General features: G+C 49.6%; 6 protein-coding genes across 6 annotated transcripts; 4 read left to right on the top strand and 2 right to left on the bottom strand.

The window, feature by feature from the left end:
* Positions 1–419: 419 nt before the first annotated feature.
* Positions 420–2,295, bottom strand: HO173_007816 (uncharacterized protein; the record flags this gene model as incomplete). The annotated part of the gene is made up of 6 exons (XM_037309716.1): positions 420–533; positions 593–682; positions 737–1,175; positions 1,235–1,479; positions 1,544–1,909; positions 1,975–2,295. 6 exons carry the CDS (start codon positions 2,293–2,295, stop codon positions 420–422), a joined length of 1,575 nt encoding a protein of 524 aa, XP_037163393.1.
* Positions 2,296–2,953: 658 nt separating this feature from the next.
* On the top strand, positions 2,954–11,105 carry HO173_007815 (uncharacterized protein; the record flags this gene model as incomplete). Its single annotated transcript, XM_037309715.1, has 6 exons — positions 2,954–3,580; positions 3,829–4,833; positions 4,885–5,260; positions 5,338–6,092; positions 6,166–10,051; positions 10,147–11,105. The coding sequence occupies 6 exons, from the start codon at positions 2,954–2,956 to the stop codon at positions 11,103–11,105; spliced, it is 7,608 nt and encodes a 2,535-aa protein (XP_037163392.1).
* A 688-nt stretch (positions 11,106–11,793) lies between these two features.
* On the bottom strand, positions 11,794–13,418 carry HO173_007814 (uncharacterized protein; the record flags this gene model as incomplete). The annotated part of the gene is made up of 3 exons (XM_037309714.1): positions 11,794–12,535; positions 12,604–13,024; positions 13,130–13,418. 3 exons carry the CDS (start codon positions 13,416–13,418, stop codon positions 11,794–11,796), a joined length of 1,452 nt encoding a protein of 483 aa, XP_037163391.1.
* A 1,006-nt stretch (positions 13,419–14,424) lies between these two features.
* Positions 14,425–15,522, top strand: HO173_007813 (uncharacterized protein; the record flags this gene model as incomplete). The annotated part of the gene is made up of 2 exons (XM_037309713.1): positions 14,425–15,335; positions 15,399–15,522. The coding sequence occupies 2 exons, from the start codon at positions 14,425–14,427 to the stop codon at positions 15,520–15,522; spliced, it is 1,035 nt and encodes a 344-aa protein (XP_037163390.1).
* A 996-nt stretch (positions 15,523–16,518) lies between these two features.
* On the top strand, positions 16,519–17,027 carry HO173_007812 (uncharacterized protein; the record flags this gene model as incomplete). The annotated part of the gene is made up of 2 exons (XM_037309712.1): positions 16,519–16,585; positions 16,759–17,027. 2 exons carry the CDS (start codon positions 16,519–16,521, stop codon positions 17,025–17,027), a joined length of 336 nt encoding a protein of 111 aa, XP_037163389.1.
* Positions 17,028–17,307: 280 nt separating this feature from the next.
* On the top strand, positions 17,308–18,226 carry HO173_007811 (uncharacterized protein; the record flags this gene model as incomplete). The annotated part of the gene is made up of 2 exons (XM_037309711.1): positions 17,308–17,815; positions 17,886–18,226. 2 exons carry the CDS (start codon positions 17,308–17,310, stop codon positions 18,224–18,226), a joined length of 849 nt encoding a protein of 282 aa, XP_037163388.1.
* Positions 18,227–19,628: the final 1,402 nt, after the last annotated feature.

Raw genomic sequence — 19,628 nt, 5'->3', positions numbered from 1 at the left:
TTCGAGCTTGCGAGGACGGCCCCTCCGGCAGGAGCCCCCGGAGGGCCCTCGGAGAGCCCCCCGGAGGGCAGGGGGGTTTAGGGGGTCTCCCCTTAATAGAATTGGTATTATGCAGTAGTAATATTCTCAGTCTTCTCAGTCTTCTCAGTCTTCTCAGTCTTCTCAGTCTTCTCAGTCTTCTCACATCCTCGGCAAGTTTTCCACTACTGGGTAGCCCCGCGCCCCAGCACATATTAGGGGGTCAACCCCGCAATTTCGAATTTTTGAAAATCGCAAAACTACGGCAACCCAAGCCCAATGAGGCTTGGCAGGAGGAATTGTTTTTGAGCCTGCTGCTCCTAGACACCTACATAACCATTGAATAAGGTAAGCAATGTAGCCATACACCGTTTATCATCGCCTAGTCATGTCCTGCATTTTCATGATTGATTTCCCGCATCTTTAGCCCGCTTCTGAATTCTAGCATACAGTCCCCTCTGAAAAAAGAACCATGAATTTTCAAGCTCGAACTTTTCGGGGTCCACGATGCGAATCTGTACCTTTGTAAGTTCACGGCAAGTGCGACGTTTGTGGAGTTGGAAATTACACCCACATCGTAGTTGAGAATGAGAAACGGAATTAGCTTCTTGATTTCCAAGATGCCTACGTGTCTTCCCAGGCAGATACGCCTGCCAGCACCAAACTTGCGATAAAAATATCAGCGAAAAGTGCTTGACGAGCGGAAGGCGAAACTTACAGTCAATACCGCCTGTTCGAGTTTCCTCTTATGCATTTCATCCTTTTCAAGCCACCTCTCTGGCCTCCAGAATTCGGCATCCTCACCAAACATCCCCTTGTGCCGATTCACGACGTAGGGACTACCGCCCACCGCTGTTCCGGCAGGCAGATAGTGTTCAAGGATCGTGACGCCACCTTTTGGCACAACGCGCTCAAAGGGTAGCGCGAAGGGTGGGTGCATGCGTATGCCTTCTTGGACGCAGGCATCTAAATACGGCAGATTGCGCACCTCGCTGTATTTGGGAAATGGGTGAGAGAGATTTGCAGAGCGTAGCTCGTCGTACAGCTTCTCCAGAGTGTGTGGGTAGACCAAGAGGTTGAACATTGTGGTGCGCATGAGGCTGCCCACCGAATCCGAGCCTGCGATCACGTTGGAGAAGGTCCATGCGGTAACGGCCCTGTTGGCATGTGGATCAATAGGAGTCCAGTCTATTGCGTCGAGAGATTGGAGTCTTACCAGGGCGGTACTTCGGGGTCATTCTGCTGGAGCTCGATGTATCGAGTCAGAAAATCTTTCCCACGGCCATATTTGTCACCAGTATCCTTGTACTCGCCATTGGACATAGTCCCTTGCTTTTCCTTGATGGCCCTGCCCACGAACCCGAGTATCCCAAGGGACGCCTGGACCCCGAACCTACGCTGGAATGCGTCCCCGATGCGGTTCTTGCGCAGGGCCCAGTCAAGCCAGGGAATTTGTGTCAGCTGCGCAAAGTTAGCTACATATGTATGGAGAGGGTGCCTCGACATGAGGGAGTAAATATCTCACTGGGGCAGAGCTCCTCATGAAGTCGACGATTGTACCCAGCATTCCCCCAACATCTTTCCCAGTTTCCAGAAACCCGTACCTCTTCGAAAAGGTCAATGTACCCATGACATCGAACGCGAAGAACTGCAGCCACTGGCCTAGATTAAAGACTTCACTATTCTCAATAAACTTTTCGTCGAGCTTCTCGCGCAAACACTCCAGGACTTCATCAACGCGACCCTCAAAGGAGGGTACGTTCGCAGGGGTGAACAAGGGCGCAATAGGGGTCTTGAGCCGTTTGTGCATGTCGTCGTCCTGAGTGTTGAAAATGGCCTGAAGGTTACCACCCTTTGGGGCATAGGCTTGGAGAGTCGCGTAGAAGGCACTCTGGACCGCTCAGGTAAATTCAGCATGTCAATGTGGGTTGAAAGGCTGGCAGTGAGAAAACGTACTTTCGGGAATCCAGTCCGTGCCGTATAAACAGTTGGAATCGCCTCCGGGTTACTGAATGCCACCGTGTTCGGTCCAATACGCACGACTTCTCCATATTTCTCGTGCATATCCTGGAGTATCAGGTGTGCACGCTTGGTTGTAACCCAACGAGCGCGCTGGAAGTTGGTGATACTGGCAGGGAAGGGTCCCGGTATATGCCTGAGGCGCCACCATGTTCGCCATAGCTGGAAGACGACGAGTAAAAGTAATACACAGGTAACAAGCGAGACAACAGGGAGGCTCCCTCCTACGGTGCCTAATATAGCCCCTCTAGAGCTCATTGCTTGCATAATAAAAGACTTTTTCTAAGTAGCAATCTCGTTCTAGGCACACACAAAAGCCCCCCGAACTGAAAGCAAGCTGACTAAGAGCAGCGCAGTACTTCACAGTACCACCGGTCGAGCCACTTCCGAAGAACAGCTCAGTATGTCAGGCAGTCAAAGAGATTATAGAAGATTTGAAAATCTGGAATGTTCACTTGAAACCCGCATGAAATCGACAATACTGCTGGGTGCCAGACAATGCGATAGAGCTTTTGAGACTTACTCACCGGTATAGTAGTTTCCTTGGACCTATGATTGCATGATGCATGTGCACGGACTGCATACGATGCATTTCAGCCTGTTACTTGGGTCCGCAGCTGCTGCTGCAGGAGCTTGAAGAAATTTAACCCGGGTCAGCAGTAGAGAAGCGGCGCCAAGTAAACCTTTCTTTTTGGAAACCAAGGCTGATTTGACGACGAGCCGCAACACAGTTACTGAGCTCGTCGTAGACCGCCAGATGCACAGATAATCTAGGCCTAGATGGGGGGCATCATGCATTATATGGAGACATCCACGGACCATTCTTGCCGTAGCAAATAGCGCTAGCGGGAAAGATCTTGTCCGACTGCCACCATCATTGAGGTACTCAACGTACTTTGGACGAGCCTTTGCGGTAATGACTTGCTTCAACGCCACTTCCAAGGGTTCCTCAAACGAATTTCGAATTGCCTTATTTGGTCCACAAGTGACGAACTGGACACACAAAAGTCTTTCGAGTTTGCAGTCTGCCCTTCTGGAAGACCACAAGCTTGGGTTCCTCAAGCAGACTCTCACAGCATTACCCTCACTATGGTCCATGCTCAAGAAGGACTATGGCCTTCATGGCTTTTCAGGCGCCGAGAAGCTGCAAGAACTCCGGGATTTCGCAATGGGAGCCAAAGACCTAGACCCTGAGGATTTGACGAACACTCAGTTATCGTCGCTCACGGTCGTGTCACAAGTCGTCAATTTCATTCGATTGACCGACGTCTCAGGCACAAAAGACGGTATTCTGGGCTTTGAGGCAGCTCAAGGGTTTTGTGTTGGATTTCTCTCGGCTGCAGCGCTTGCTTCCGCCAACGACTGGACTGATTTTGAATGCAATTTTTCCAACGCTGTTCGACTCGCTGCGTGTATCGGCATCATCGTTGATGCAGAAAGGGCATCGCGTCCTGCTCAAGAGAGAGCTACGGCCGTCCATGTTCGCTGGAAAACGGCGGAAGACAGAGCTTTCTTGGAAATCTGCCTGGATCTTTTCCCCGGGGTAAGCGGCCTTCTTTCACCCTGCTAGCATCGTTCTTCTCCGGCTTCAGCGTGGCCAAACGTTCAGAGGGGTAGTGATATCCACGAACGAGTAGTTCTCGACTTGGTATGCTGTGGCCAAGCTGGCATTTTCAGCCTTCGGTAGATAGGGATGAGTGCCCAGGCTCCATGTAACGACTCGATCGACGAAGCGAGAAAGACTGGACCTGATGGTATCATAGAAGAAATTGCACTGACTTGACGAGATAGGCCTACGTATCCTGCATAACAGATGACAGGAGTATCACGATCACATTACCCAGTGGCAGTCAAGCGGCGTTCTGTCTGCGGATGCGCGAGGCCAAGATAGCCGCCACCACAATTGGCCTAAATGGATGCTATCATCATTCAAGAAATGCCGAAGCCGCTGAGAGGCTTCGTCAAATTTGCGCTAAGAACAGGGAACTTAGGCTGCCTGATGCAGAAAAGCTGCGCTTGCCCCTGAGATCTACTGCAGATGCTCATATCATCAATACTGGCGCCCTTCATGAAATCGCCATCCAGATGATCCTCTGCAAACGAGCCCACTGGTTCCAAACCGTCAAGTCGACGATGAACGACCTTCCCCAGGGCAAAGTCACATTTGTGCCTTTGGGCAGCGGACTCTGCGTACCTCATTCGCTCTCCACCAAGGACAATCACGCGAACTTTGCTTCGGATCACGACGACACGACCTCGCTTGAAGAGATCGCCGTCGTAGGAATGGCCTGCCGGTTCCCCCGAGCCGAAAATCTTGAGGAATTTTGGCAACTTCTGTGGGCAGGAGAAACTGCAATCGGCAAAGTACCCCCTGAGCGCTTTAACCCGGCCGAACTCAGCCGTGAGCCTAAGCTGGCCAACTTTTGGGGCAACTTCATTGATAGCCCTGATGCTTTTGACCATAGGTTCTTCGGTATCTCGGGCCGCGAAGCAAAATCCATGGATCCGCAGCAGCGGCTTGCGTTGCAGGTTGCGTACGAGGCGCTGGAGTCGTCGGGATACTGCAGCACGCCGCCTACTTCGATTGAAGCAGATGTGGGCTGCTATCTTGGCGTAGGGTCTGTTGACTATGAGGAAAATATTGCCTCTCATGACGCCAACGCATTCGCAGCTACGGGCACTTTACGGGCTTTCATTAGTGGTCGTATCAGCCACTTCTTCGGATGGAGCGGGCCATCTTTAACTTTTGACACAGCTTGTTCTTCATCTGCGGTTGCTATACATACAGCATGCAAGGTAAGCTAACAATTTCAGTAGTCCTCAAACGCAAGCCTGATACCACTACAGGCACTTCTCGGCGGAGAATGCTCCATGGCGCTCGCCGGAGGAGTCAACGTCATCACAAGCCCTACTCTGCACCAAAATCTCTCGGCTGCGTCTTTCCTCAACCCTCACGGGTCATCGCGAGCCTTCGATGCCGAGGCCAATGGCTATTGTCGTGGTGAAGGCGCCGGCATTCTCGTCCTCAAGACTCTTTCAAGGGCGATAGCCGATGGGAATACAGTTCTTGGAGTCATTGCTGCCTCGGCAGTCAATCAAGGCTCCAACCACACTAACATCACCGCTCCGGACTCACAATCCCAGAGTTCCTTGTACAAACGCGTACTTTCTGCCGCACGGATAGAAGCCAAGGAAGTCACTTACGTTGAAGCACATGGCACTGGTGAGGAAAACCCGTAGACAAACAGCCCTGGAAATTGAAGTTCCAGATGGTCCCACCTTGCTAACAGTTTCTGGTAGGAACTCCCGTTGGAGACCCTATAGAGTATGAGAGTGTCCGTCTGGCGCTTGCAGGTCCTTGGCGCGATGATGAGGTGTTCTTGGGCTCCGTCAAGGATAACATTGGTCACACCGAAGCTGCTTCTGGCGTTGCTGGCATCGTTAAAACACTCTTGATGATGCAGTACAAAACAATTCCAAAGCAGGCCAACTTCGTATCCCTGAATCCACGCATCAAGGCTTCTGCATCGGGAGAGATAATAGTGCCCAAGGTTACCCAGTCGTGGACCGCTCAGCGCCATGTTGCGCTGGTGAATAATTACGGAGCTGCGGGAAGCAACGTGGCGCTTGTACTTCGAGCGCACTCAAACCCCCTCTCGAGCTCAGCACCAGAAACAACCCTAGGGACTCAAGATTGCCCGTCTTCCTCCTCTGTCGTCAGCCCGATTCTTCTCTCCGCCAGGACCGTAAATGGCCTCCAATCGTACATGGATAAGCTGAAGTCGTATCTGCCCAAGGTCGAGACTTCGCTTGGAAGTGTGGCGTACAAGATAGCTCGAAGTCATAATTCGTCGTTCGAGCACCGGATTGCATTCATCGCAGCTGATGTGAAGAGTGCCATATCTGTCCTTAACAGCTCAAGCGCGACGACGGATGGAATTGCGATACGGACGGCCAAGAATCCTGTCGTGTTGTGCTTTGGCGGCCAGACAAGCTGCAACGTTAGCGTCTCGATAGAGCTATATGAGCGCTGCGATCTTTTCAGGACCCGTTTGGTGAGAACAGCATCCTCTTCAAAGTTCTGACGTGATTGAATCATACAGTAGATGCTGATTGATCCCGATACAGGATGAATGCAACGCTGTTTGCCAGACTCTCGGCCTCCCCAGCATCTTCCCCAGTGTTTTCCTGGGCGATGCCATCGGAGATATCGTTTCTCTTCATTGCATGCTTCTGTCTTTACAAGTCTCTTGCGCCAAGTGCTGGATTGATTGCGGACTGGAGGTGGACACGGTGGTTGGTCACAGCTTTGGACAACTCGCGGCGCTATGTGTTGCCGATTCCATTTCTCTCAAAGATGCATTTCTCTTTGTCTCGGGTCGGGCTCGCCTTATCCGAGATAGTTGGGGTCTAGAGCGTGGCGCTATGCTGTCAGTCGAGTGCGACAAAGGGGAACTCGAAGCCGTGGTACGTCTGGTGAATTCGACGAGCGGTCTTCACGTCGATGTTGCATGCTACAACGGTCCTCGCAGCTTTGTTCTTGCCGGTGACGGGCCATCCGTAGAGAGGGCCGAGAAGGAATGCCGGTCCTTCAAGAAAACCAGGCTTCGAAACAGCCATGCATACCATTCTTACCTCGCAGATGACATTTTGGATCATCTAGCAGAAGTGGCTAAACTGATCAGGATACGACCGCCTCGCATCCGCATCGAGACCTGCTCTGCCCAAGGAACCTGGTCGCGATTCACTGCAGAAAAGTTGGTGCAGCATACCCGGGAACCAGTCTACTTTGCCGATGCGGTTGAACGGATCGCCTCCCGCTTACCTTCTGCTATTTGGCTCGAAGCAGGATCATCGTCTCCCATCATTGCCATGACGCGTCGTATAATAGCTTTGAAGTCCGGCAGGTCAGACGTCTTCATACCCATGGAGCTGGGAAGAGCGGATGCCACGACAAACCTTGCCAAAGCCACATGCCAATTGTGGACGGCCGGGTCAGCTGCGCAACACTGGCTCTTCCATCATTCTTCACGACATTGCTACAGGAATCTCAACCTTCCACCCTACCAATTCGACAAGACGAGCCATTGGATCCAGTACAAGCCCAGGTCTGGGCCTAGGACCAAGGAAGCCCCTAGTCTTGTGACCTGGTTGAACAATGATGGCGCTACTGCCGGAGAGCATCTTTTCGCGGTGGATACTTCCAATGCTCTCTTCGAGCTCGCTGCACGGGGACACGCTGTCACGGGCCAGAGCCTCTGTCCGGCATCCATGTATATCGAGTTGGCGGCTAGATGCGTCATGGCGATGCAACGCACCGACACTACGCATGCAACCGGAACACTGCCACATATTGAGGGCTTGACCATGTCAGCGCCACTGGGGCTAGGAGCCGGGATTGCCGTATTCCTACGTCTCCATAAGACTGCGCCAGAAGTTTGGGATTTTGCCGTCTTTAGCCGGCCATCATCTTCTCATGGCCCAGGGCACGTGGGAGACAGAGAAACTGAGCATGCGAAAGGATGCATAAGCTCGGTTGCCGCCGGCGAGGCAGTGGTAGAGAGGCTGCTGAAGTTGCTGCAAAGATCAAGCACCTATCGCCTTCGGAATTTGCCCTCAGCCACTGGAGTAAGTGGCACAATGGTGTACAAACTCTTCTCAGACGTCGTTGAGTACGCAAGCTACTATCGGGGAGTTCAAAGCGTGTCTGCTTCAGGAAACGAGGCGGTTGGCCTTATCACAATTCCAACGGACCGGCCCTCTTGCATGGATGCAAGTATCTGCGACATCATTTCTGTTGACAACTTCCTCCAAGTTGCAGGCATCCATGTCAACTGTTTGTCCCAGCGGGACGACGACCAAGTCTTTATGTGCACCGCAGTGGAGGAAATCATATTTTCTGCTTCCTTCATGACAAGCAGAGGCGCTTCTCGTGCATGGACTGTTTACACCCGTTACGAGCCAATTTCCAAGGTCGACGTGACCAACGACATATTTGTTTGCGATTCAAGCTCCGGAATTTTGGTGCTGGCCATCATGGGCGCGAAATTCAGGAGCATCCCGCTCAAGTCGGTGGCGAGAAGCCTCACCAGACTGAATAAAGCCCCCACCACCACTAATGTAGTAGTAAGTTTACACTCAGACAATAGCGACGATCTGCACGACTCGGCATACCAAACAGGATTTTCTTCTCCGTCGGGCGATGGCCTCCAGAAAGAGCTTTCCAAACATACCTCTGATTCCCCAGTGCGACAGGTTACCGCGGAAGCGTTCCCTTCTCAAATAGTTGCGATCCATCAGCAGCAACTGGAACAGCCAACCAAATCTAGCAGCCTAGTTCAATCGGTATGCAGCATGTTCAGCGCCATACTGGAGATACCCGTCGAGGAGATCGAGCCCACGGCAAGTTTGGATGACCTCGGCGTCGACTCACTGCTGGTTACCGAAGTCCTCGCAGAAGTCGAAACCCGTTTCTACGTTGGTCTCGCACAAGCACAACTCATGACTTGCACTGATGTACGCTCGGTCGCCCGACTAATCCAAGGTGTCGACTCTACACAGAAGCACCGAGAGCCCATTGACGAGCTTGTGGAAGAGCAGGAACCCGGAGACAATCTTGCCAATGGCTACCCCTTAGGCCCTGTACACGAAGAGAGCCAGCAGACTTATAACCACCATGAGAGCCGCCAGGAGCAGGAGGAATATGCGAATCTGGCTGTCGTGAGCTGCGATTGCTTCGTCGATGCCAAAGCTTCGTACGACCACCACGCCGAAATTACGGGCTTTACGGGCTTCTGCGCCGAGGTTTTCCCCTTACAGTCTAAGCTCGTCGTGCAGTACGTCGTAGAGGCCTTGGCTTCATTAGGCTGTATACTGCAGGCACTAAAGCCTGGCGATGAAGTGCCTAAATTCCAGTTCGAACCTAGACACGAGAAGCTCGTTCCCCAGCTGTACAAGATGCTGGAAGATGCTGGTCTTGTGACCAAAGGGGCGGACGGAATATGCCGCCGCACCAAGGAGCCAGTTCCCACGGTTTCTACATCCGCGCTGCTCGATGAACTCCTATATAAATTTCCAAAGCACGCTTCTGAGACGAAACTCCTCCATACAACAGCTCACAGACTGGCGGATTGCCTCTCGGGGCTGGCCGATCCCCTGGCTTTGCTGTTTCGTGACTCGACAGCACGCACACTGCTGGAAGATGTCTACACGAACGCACCTATGTTCAAGACGGGGACCCTGGTCCTTGCTCAGTACCTATCGACGGTTCTGGAGCGCGTCGGGACCAGTCGCGAGCTTAAGATTCTTGAGCTCGGCGCCGGCACTGGAGGGACATCAAAACACGTTATCGAGACGCTGGCCGGGCTCGGCCCCAAGTACAAATTCTCGTACACGTTCACCGACCTGTCTTCCTCGCTTGTCGCGACTGCCCGCCGCAAGTTTTCCAAATGGCCGTTTATGCACTACACGGTGCTCGACATTGAGAAAGACCCGGGCCCGCAGTTCGTGGGCGTCTACGACATTATTATTTCGACCAACTGCATCCACGCAACGAAGAGCCTCATGCAGTCATGCGCCAACATCCGCAAGTTGCTGCGCGCAGACGGGATCCTGTGTCTGGTGGAGCTGACACGGAACCTGTACTGGTTCGATCTTGTGTTCGGTCTCCTTGAAGGCTGGTGGCTGTTCGATGACGGCCGCGAGCACGCCCTAGCGGACGAGCAGCGATGGAAGCAGTCTCTGCATGCTTCTGGGTTTGAGTGGGTAGATTGGTCCAATAGTCTGTCAGCAGAATCCAACATCCTGCGCGTCATCACGGCTTCTCCATACGAATTGGCTCCATACGATATGGATTCTAGGCTCGTTCTGGGCAATAACAATGAGGCGGATGGCAGCAGCGACCACAATACACTCAAGGACACCTTGACTTTCAAAAAGGTAGATGGTCTACATCTTCTAGCAGACATATACTACCCTCCAGAGGTAGTCGAGCTCGAGAAAATGCTTCCTGTAGGTTAGTAGTAGCATTGATTGCTTTATTGTCTTCTGCGGCACTAAGACCCAGTGACACAGATAGAGCTCTCAGCTGACAGAGTGATATCTTATCAGCTCTCATGATTCACGGCGGTGGCCACATCATGCTTTCGAGGAACGATATCCGGCCGGAACAAACAAGCAAGCTCTTGCGAAGCGGCTTTCTTCCAATCAGCATCGACTACAGGCTCTGTCCTGAAACGACGCTCATTGAGGGACCCATGGCAGACGTTGCCGACGCATTTTTGTGGATCCGCACTGTTCTCCCGAAGCTGACACTCTCACGGCGTGACATCCGTGTTGACCCAGACAAGGTCGTGGCTGTGGGCTGGTCTACAGGGGGCCACTTGGCCATGACGCTGGCCTGGACCTCTGCAGCACGGCAGATCCGACCCCCGGAGGCCATTCTGGCCTTCTACTGCCCCACAGACTACGAGGACCCTTTCTGGATCGCACCCAACGTCCCTGCCGGCGCTCAGACTACAGACACCGACATGACCACATCTGACTCTTACGACTTGGATGGCCAGATATTGGAGGGTCTGTTCGATTCTCCCATCACGAGCTACAGCATCCCGTCCAAGAAACGCGCACTGGGCGGCTGGCTAGCACCCAGCGATGCACGTAGTCGGCTAGCACTGCACATGAACATGCACGGGCGCACACTGCACGTCCTGCTCGGCGGCCTACTCACGCTCGACAAGAAGAGCTGGAAGATTTCGGACGAGCCGCCAACGCCCGAACGTATTGCGGCTGCCAGTCCACTGGCGCAGATCCGCGCAGGCAATTACGCTGCGCCGACATTCCTTATCCACCCCCGCAATGACGATCTGATCCCGTGGCAGCAGGCCGAGCGCACCTGGCAGAGGCTGCGGGACATAGGAACGATCGATGCGGAGCTAAGAATTGTTGAGAACGTGCCGCATTTGTTTGATATATATCCCGAGCATCACGACAATGACGCGGCCGCGAAAGCGATAAGGGAAGGATACCAATTTTTGTGTAGATATGTTGGTTTGACGTGGCGTGAATAATGTAATGCAATGCAGACCATTTTTGTCATAGAGAAAAATGGTAGGTAAATAAGATACCCGTCTACCTACCCCAATTGTTAGTAATTCGAGTTACCGCTAAAGGGTTAAATAGGGGTGTTTGCACTTCACGCTGCAGATACTCCCCCAGTGGAATAATTCTTAACACCAACCCGCCCTATAGATGGCAAAACTTTAAAAATCATCCTATTAATGGTATCTTACAAAATAGATCATACCCTTGTTAGATGGTATCTTACAAATTCATACCCCATTGGGGTATGAAAATGTAAGATGGGGTATGAATATGTAAGAATCCCATAGTTTGGGGTATGAATTTGTAATTTGCCCCCCATATTGGGTTTACGGTACGGGGAATGGTTGCAGATACGGTTCGAAGGGGATGATCTGTAAGTGCGATTCGGTTTGCATTGTAGTCTAGGTGGGGACAGAGCGGTCATATGCCCCTGAATGTTTTTCATCATAGATTCGTTGCGATGCCCTCTGCCTAAGTTGACACCTTCATTGGTGAATGTAGCCTAAAGATCACAGTTGAATCCTCTCAGACCATGTCGGTATTCATGCCTTTAGTGAGAAGCATCTTCAAATCGATTCCATGACGCACTGCTAGTAAGCTCCAGTGCACTAATTCTGCAGTCGTTTGTAAGGCATCGATCAATTGTCTGCCCCTTTACAGACTGCCTATAGACATGGGCGAGTGGTCAAGCGGAGGAGTGACTAGGTCGTACACGAACGATGAGTCAAACACATCTTTCCCAGGCTCGTCCAGTACCAACCCAATCCACATGAGAGGCTTCAAAATGTCTTGCATATCACTCCATGATTCCACCTCGCCCAGGTCGATGTTGACGCGCAACCAAGGCTTCAACCACTTGTCGTCGGCGCACCCAAAGACCGACACAGCTCCAACCATGAGAAGCCAAAGCAGAAGCCGAGAAGGAATACTCGAAACTCTCAACTCGGCAAGGCATTCTCTGTACGTAGTGGCTAGATGATCATAAGACATCCCAAGCTGTTTCCACTGGAGGAAAATGCTAGATGAGAAGGCGAGAAGACCTAGGCGGATAGCTTCCTCAGTAGAGCCTGCTTCGAAGTGAGTCATATCGAGCAGTCGATATATAACTGAAGCCATGGTGTCTAGGAAAGTTTCTGTAGCGATTCGATTCTTGGATTCGGCAGCGAGATTGATCATTAGACAAAATCCCGCCATGACCCTCCAGGCACTTGCGAGCTCGTCGTCTATGTCGCGAAGGAAGATCTCCGAATCGTATTGAGTCTGTCTTACCGTAGTCTTCAACATCGACTTGAACAGCAACGTCTGGTCCGGATACGGTAGAAAAGGCTCTTGGGAAGAAGATTTGTTGAAGAACAACGGTCTTGAGCCACTGTGAAATGATATCCCTATGTCGCACCTGCAGGGCAATTAGAAGCTGTCTCCTATTCAATCACGGGAAACACCGCCCTGAGATGTGGCTCGTACCGGAGGATTTCAACCAGCAATTTTGCATTGTCGCTGAAGGTGGCTACGCCTCCTCTCAAGCTGACTATTTTGCGAAGACCTCCTAAATGATGCTTAGCGGACTCGGAATCACCCACGAAGTGTGCATGCGCAGCTAGGGCTAAGATCGCAGATACCGTGGGGGTCGTAAGAGCCTGGTCATTCTCATGTAGTAACCTTTCGCGGAGAAGTCGGAGTGTCCTCAGATAGTGCGGCAACGTCTGCTGGCTCATCGTGTAGCGGTTGCGATGCCGCATGGAGTCGAAATAGTCTAGTGTTGTGAAAATCATGGCGTTGAGGAAGGCCGGGTCAAATGTCAGAGGCTCCATCCATGCTTCCTCCCTTTTTTCGAAAAGTATGCAAGAATCCAGGGGGAACAATGTTTGTTTAGCGATGGAAGAGACTGGTGTGACGATGGATTATGTGAGCATTGTACACAGCAGACCTCGACAGCCTTGAAGTCCAATATATTTGGGAAGGGTGGGGGTGGGGAGGGAAATCAACTCACAGCGCAGAACGAACTCCACCTTGGAAGGCTCTACAGCGTCGGCAAATCGAATTGTGGATAGATCCGAGCCGATTTTTGGAGGGATGACAGAGTGAGACGCCGTGATGAACGATGCTGATGGCGCACCCAGATCTTCATTAGGGCTGGATTTGTCTGCTACATTGCTCGCCTCTCGCCTTCTTGAGCACCGAGTCTTCCCCTGGTTCTTTCCCAACATCACATGGCTCCTGATGAGCTTGCGCACCTCTGGATCAGGCTTTTCTACACTAGTCGATACCACGAAAGGCATCCCTACTACTCAACGAGACAATTAAGATCCAGTATCAATCGACACTACCTTGGCCAGAGAATTACTCACCCGAGCGCTTTAGAGCAGTCATGTAGTCAAAGCGTTGGCCCGAATGCCAGAAATGGACATGGGCACAGTGTTGAGAAGTTCGGGTGTGACTTTACAGCAGCACAGCGGGTGGAGCGCGTAACTTGGGTACCCTAGTCTACTCTAATCCTTTCACGGCTTAGGTCAATTAAGTGCTGCATACAATAAGTATGCTGAATCAAGGGTGTAGGGTAATGGCACGTCACGTGACCAGATCTCTAGCTTTGAGGTACGGCGAGTCAAAGCGATCAAAAGAGCAGAAGAAAGGTGTGTGGGATATATGCAGACGCGCATCGATCTGCATTATTATTCTCCGCTTACTGCAGCCTTACAAATAATGTACTTTAGGTACTTATCAATCATTTCTTTGGAATACTTTAACCGAGGCAAGAAAAAGGCGTCAAGGATCTTAAGCCTTCCGGATTACCTTACCTTATCTCAGCTTACAAAGTACCTTAAAGTACCTTAGAGTCGGGCCGGATCTAGTGCAGCAGCTAGCGGACACTAGCTTAGCACCTCGGGAGTGGCGGCTGAGATTGTTTGCCAATTTGAGCATAGCGTTGTTATCATCCCCAAGACTAGATTGTATGCTGTTTTGGGGATAAGGTAGTCGAATGGAAGTAGCCACCATTTGCCTTCTATTACTATTTGTATTCCTTTCTGAGCATAGCATCAATTTCATCGAGTTTGAAATGATTAAAATCCCGGTACCGCCAATCAGCGACTCCTACAACCAACCTATGACTTAGGGGAACCCTGTCATGTGACTCGGGCCAGCTCGAACAATTCCCTCACTTACCTTGAAGTAAGGAGACGGCAAGCTGCCTAATATACACTTCCATAACAACAATTTTAACCATTACTCCTATTTCACCCTCACTCCCGCTCCAAAAGTTAATACGCTCACACTTCAACCAACATGGTCGGCTCAAAGGACCTGCAGCCTTCAAACGCTCGTTTTTTCCCCAATGTCTTCTTCCACAATCAATTTCGTGCGAAGCCTGAATGGCCATCACAAACCACCAACCTCTCCGACAAGGTCGCCATCATCACCGGAGGCAACGCTGGACTCGGTCTCGAGGCCGCCAGCCAACTCTTGTCATTCAAACTATCACATCTCATCCTTGCCGTGCGTTCGACTAAGAAAGGAGAAGCAGCTGCCAAACAACTCCTGTCGCAGTACCCCAAAGCAAAAATTGAGATATGGCCGCTGGATATGAGCTCGATGGATTCCATCCGGGCTTTTGCTCGACGCGTCGATACCGATTTATCTCGCCTGGACATGGTTGTCCTCAATGCCGGCGTACGCAAGCTTTCCTTCGATACCGTTCGTAGCACCGGCCACGAGGAAACTATCCAGATCAACTACTTGTCAACTGTGCTACTCACCATCCTTCTACTTCCTAGTCTCAAGAGCAAATCTCCACCCGGGACCGCAGGTCGGTTAACAATTGTTAACGCCGCACTTGCTCTCGCTGCTAAGTTTCCCAATCGGAACGAAGTGCCCCTCCTGCCATCCTTCGATGACCCCAAGTACTTTGACCCCATCGATCGCTACAATTCGTCCAAGGTCCTTGCGCACATGTTTCTCTGGAAACTCGTCGACTATGTCTCGGCCAACGATGTTATCGTGAATCTACCAGATCCAGGCTTCGTCAAGGGCACAGACCTGACCCGGGACGCCCGCGGGGGGCAAAAGGTAGCCGCCGCACTCTTCGGCGCGATCACTGGTAGAACTAAGAAGGATGGCGCTTCGACGTATCTGGACGCCCTTGTGAACAAAGGATCGGAGTCACATGGATGTTTTATCATGAGTTGGCAGATCCACCCGTAAGCTCTCTCCATTCCCACAACCCACTCCCGGCTCTGGCTAAGACGCAAAACACTGTTCAGATTCGCCGGCTTCTTATACACACCCGAGGGAAAGGAGATTACAGAAAGACTCTGGGAGGAAACACTGAGCGAATTTGATTTCGCTGGTGTTCGTGGTATTCTGGATTCCATGAAACGAACTTGAATGGAGGAAGACTGTGGCAGCAGCTCAAGACTTTCCGCAGCGATGGATTTCGCTCGTGGGTAATCGGTCGATCTCTGAGCTGGGTGAAGGGCGATGAAACCTGGGGGTCACAGGCAGTGCACATCAGCTAGGCGTGGACGGCTTGTAGAATGTACCTAGGTAAATTACTATGCGGTTCTCTTACTGAACTAAATACCTGCTACTACCTATGCCACGCATTGGTGTGCGGTGGTTCCCTTTTTCTGGGCGGCCTTCCGGGTGCATCCTACCCAGTAACACGTTCCCTCTCCGTCCTTTTCCTCCTTGTTTCCTCCCTAGCTCCTAATTTTCGTCATTGCGCGCTAGCATTTCGCTAAATGCACATTGCTCATCTTCCCGCCGCTGCTGTTCTTGCCGTCGTTGAGTCAGCTCACCTTACTTAGCAAAGATTGCTTGCCTTAAGGGCCTCGGCTACCTGGCTAGCCCCCAGCCTAAAATAAATGGGTCCACACCAATGCGTGGGATGATGGGATCGACGGTCTTGGGCCGAGACTAGGGCGGTGCTAATGGGCACTTCCGCTGCGGGAGCTAATTATATGACAGGCGAAAAAATCATCCCTAACCAGGAACATATTCCTGGTGCCAACAACGAAAGAGTGACATTGCTCAGCCTTGAAGACAATCGCCTCGGAACTTGCGGTGTGGAGACAGGCCGGCGCTGAATATCTTGAGCTGTTCTTGCGATTAGGTCTCACCATGTGCATAAAGGATCAGTATCTGTGCCCACTCCCATGCAATATGCCGACGTTCCTACGCGGGCCAAGAGCTGACGAAGCTGACCACCACAACCCGTGAAAACATGCTCCACACCAAAAATGATTCCCACTTCGAACCGACTCCTGCTGCCTCTACGAGTATATTCGAGAAAGCAGGCCCAAGTTCCCCCTTTTCTCCAAATTATCAGTAACCATCCATCAACTTGAATTCCTTCGGAGAGGCAGTGCGGGCTCCAATGACATGGCCCGCGTGAGACGCAAGTGGACGGCAGAGGAGGATGCTCTCCTCCGATCAGCTGTCAAGACCGGTGAGTTCCAAATTCGGCTCCTGAGTTCGAACTCGAGATATCTACCTAGTCTCCCCTAGAATAGATGCACACCCAAAGAAAAACGATTTGGTTCGCTGTTGTCTAGTCTAGGGGAGAGTCCGTAGTTCTCTCTCGCCTCCATTATCACATGATCCTAATCCTGCACAGCTCAGGCGGAATCGCGCCCGCTACTGTGGCGGAAGTTGGCAAAGTGTGTACCTGCACGGACGAACAAAGACTGTCGCAGAAGATGGTGGAACAGTCTCGCAAATGGCACGGCCAAGGGCTCATGGTCCGAGGAAGAGGACGAACGGCTCATTGCAGCTGTTCGCAGGTACGGGACGAATTGGATAAGGGTCTCATGCGAGGTTGGGTCAAGAAGTCCCGACCAATGCTCCAGCCACTGGAGCCAGGTGCTGGACCCGAACATCAATTATTGTGATTGGACTGCAGAAGAGGTTCCACCTACATCCCGAATTTAAGTACATTCTTGTTCTGTGGTCACTGACGGCTCTCAGGACGCGAACCTGCTACATGCAGTTCTCACCTACGGCACCAACTGGGCAACTATCGCATTTTCGCATCGTCCCAGCAGGACCACGCTTGCTCTCAGGAATCGTTACTCGACCCTGCGGCTACAAAACAACAACGACAAGAACAAGGCAAATGCAGATACCACTGAGAAGGCACACAAGGATCTCCCGGCTATCTCTGAGACTGCCATGGCGACCTCTACGAAGGAAGTGGACTGGAACATGGAAGCCCCAAGATGCTCCAGTTGGATTGAAGGCGACAGGGTAGCTCAGTCAAGCGACGAAGAGGACGGAGACGAAGATGACGGAGACGAGGATGAAGACGAGGACAACGAAGACGGTGAGAACGAGGACGAGGTGCTCCATCAAACTAGCCACACCTCCCGCATGGAAGTCATGCCCAACTCCCAGGGAGCAAATCATGACACCGGGGCGAGGAGCATTCAGATCCCAGATTCAAACCTCACATCATGGGACACGTGGGCCGCGCGTAGTATCGTCTCTGCCAATTCCATGGATGATAAGGCGCAGCCCATATCCACGGACAACTTGGCGATCGACAGGGCGAATCACATGCAATACCAGACTCTACTCGGGCTGAACAGCCCTTCTCAGTACCCGACACCAGGGGAAAGCTACTTCTACAACGTTCCGGAACCAGGCGTAATGAACACGAGTTTGCCGAAAAGCATATATGGTAGATCTCTGCTGCTCCACTTCCCCTTATCCGAATGACCCCATTAACACCCTCACTGATTTGGACGTAGACACCAGTCCCATAGATATAAACCTCACTACTTCGCTGAGCACCTTTCACACCCCGTCCCAGCCCGCGACGGCCCCATCTACCCTCAGCAATATGACAGGAGCAGAAGCAAGTCCTGCTCAGGCTTCTTCAGCGGACGTGGCTGCCAGCAAGAGCACAAGTATAAGCGCGGGCACGAGCCCCAGTACGAGTCCCTCGACTCAGAGCTTAGACTTTCAATCGACAATTATGTATCAGGTATCTATCAGCATGGCGTGCACACGCGCACAGTTGGACGCCAACATGGTCCTTCTAGTCGGCATGGGGACAAGTGTGACGATACAGATTGATAAAAAGTCATAGGTGATAGAGCGTGGGCAACAGTACTATAGATCGTTTTTCAAGACAAAGAAGAAAAGCCAATGATGTGATTGAAGATGGATAAATCTAGCTTCAAATACCGCGTAGCGTGACCCTCGAGTCGAGTGTTAAACCCAGCTCGCGAGCGACCGTCAATCGGAATCTAAGAGTCAGAGTTGAGCTAACTCTACAACGATTACTTGATACTCACTATCTAGTTATATAATTCTAGCTAATGCAAAATAAAAACCGAGGTTATCGAACGAGTCGAATTGAATTTTCAATCGAGTTATTAAATTTATCGAATGAAAAAGTTTACTTATTTCTATTTATTAATTAAAGTTAATTTTTTTAATTTTAAATCTTTATATAATAACGAGTAAAGGCCTATGAATTAAATTTATAATTTTTTTTTAATTAGGGCTATCGAGTAAATAAGTAAGCGATCTTTAATAAGCGAACTTTAGTGAGCGAAATTTGAATTCCTTACGCTTTAATAATTATAAGATAAATTTTTAAAATTCTTAAAAATTCGAAAAGCGTAAATAGCGCTTCAAAATTAAAAAAAATCAAAAATCAAAATTTTAATAGAAAATAAAAAAGTTATTACTATTATAAATAACGTATATTTATAATTTAATAAGAAAGAGTATAGAAGAACGAGATTTTAATAGTTATAAACGCTAATTTATTTATTTATAATAACTTAGCTAGTTTAATTAAAGAGCGTAATAACTCTAAGTTAATAATTAACTATATATATAAATTTAAGATTTTTAAGCTTAGCTCTATCTTATTCTTTTATATATATTAATTCTACTTATAGTTTATATATAATAGCTATATTAATATAGAGATCTATATTAAAAGTTTTATATATACGCTAAAACTCTTAATATTCTTAATATTCTTTAATAATTTAATAAATTTCTTAAATAGCTTTATTTTTCTTAATAATTTTTTATATAACTATATATATACTTATTAACTCGCTTATTTAAATTATATAATTATATATTTTCTTTAAAACGATCTTCTTTATATTTATTATCGCTTTTTAAATAAATAACTTTAATAATATATCTAAATATATATTCTATTTACTTTTAAATTTTCTTTTATAAAAGCTTATATTTTTAATAATAAGTTTATCGCTTTTTAGTCTCTTTTCGAGTTATTAATAAATTATTTTAAGTAATATATTATTTTATTTAAAACTAATATAATTTAATATAGTTTAAATTTAGCGAGTTTTTATATTATAATAATTTAAATATATTTATAAATATAAAAATTAATTTCTAAAATTTTAAGATATAAATTAAGATTTTATCTTTTATAACTACTATATTAAATCTATTCTTTTTATATTTCTAAATAAATTTTAAAAGTAATAAAAGAAGAA

The sequence above is a fragment of the Letharia columbiana genome (genome assembly GCF_014066305.1).
Source record: "Letharia columbiana isolate WasteWater2 chromosome Unknown Sc0000026_s0, whole genome shotgun sequence".
Taxonomy (NCBI): domain Eukaryota; kingdom Fungi; phylum Ascomycota; class Lecanoromycetes; order Lecanorales; family Parmeliaceae; genus Letharia; species Letharia columbiana.
This window is presented reverse-complemented; position numbering and strand designations above follow the sequence as displayed.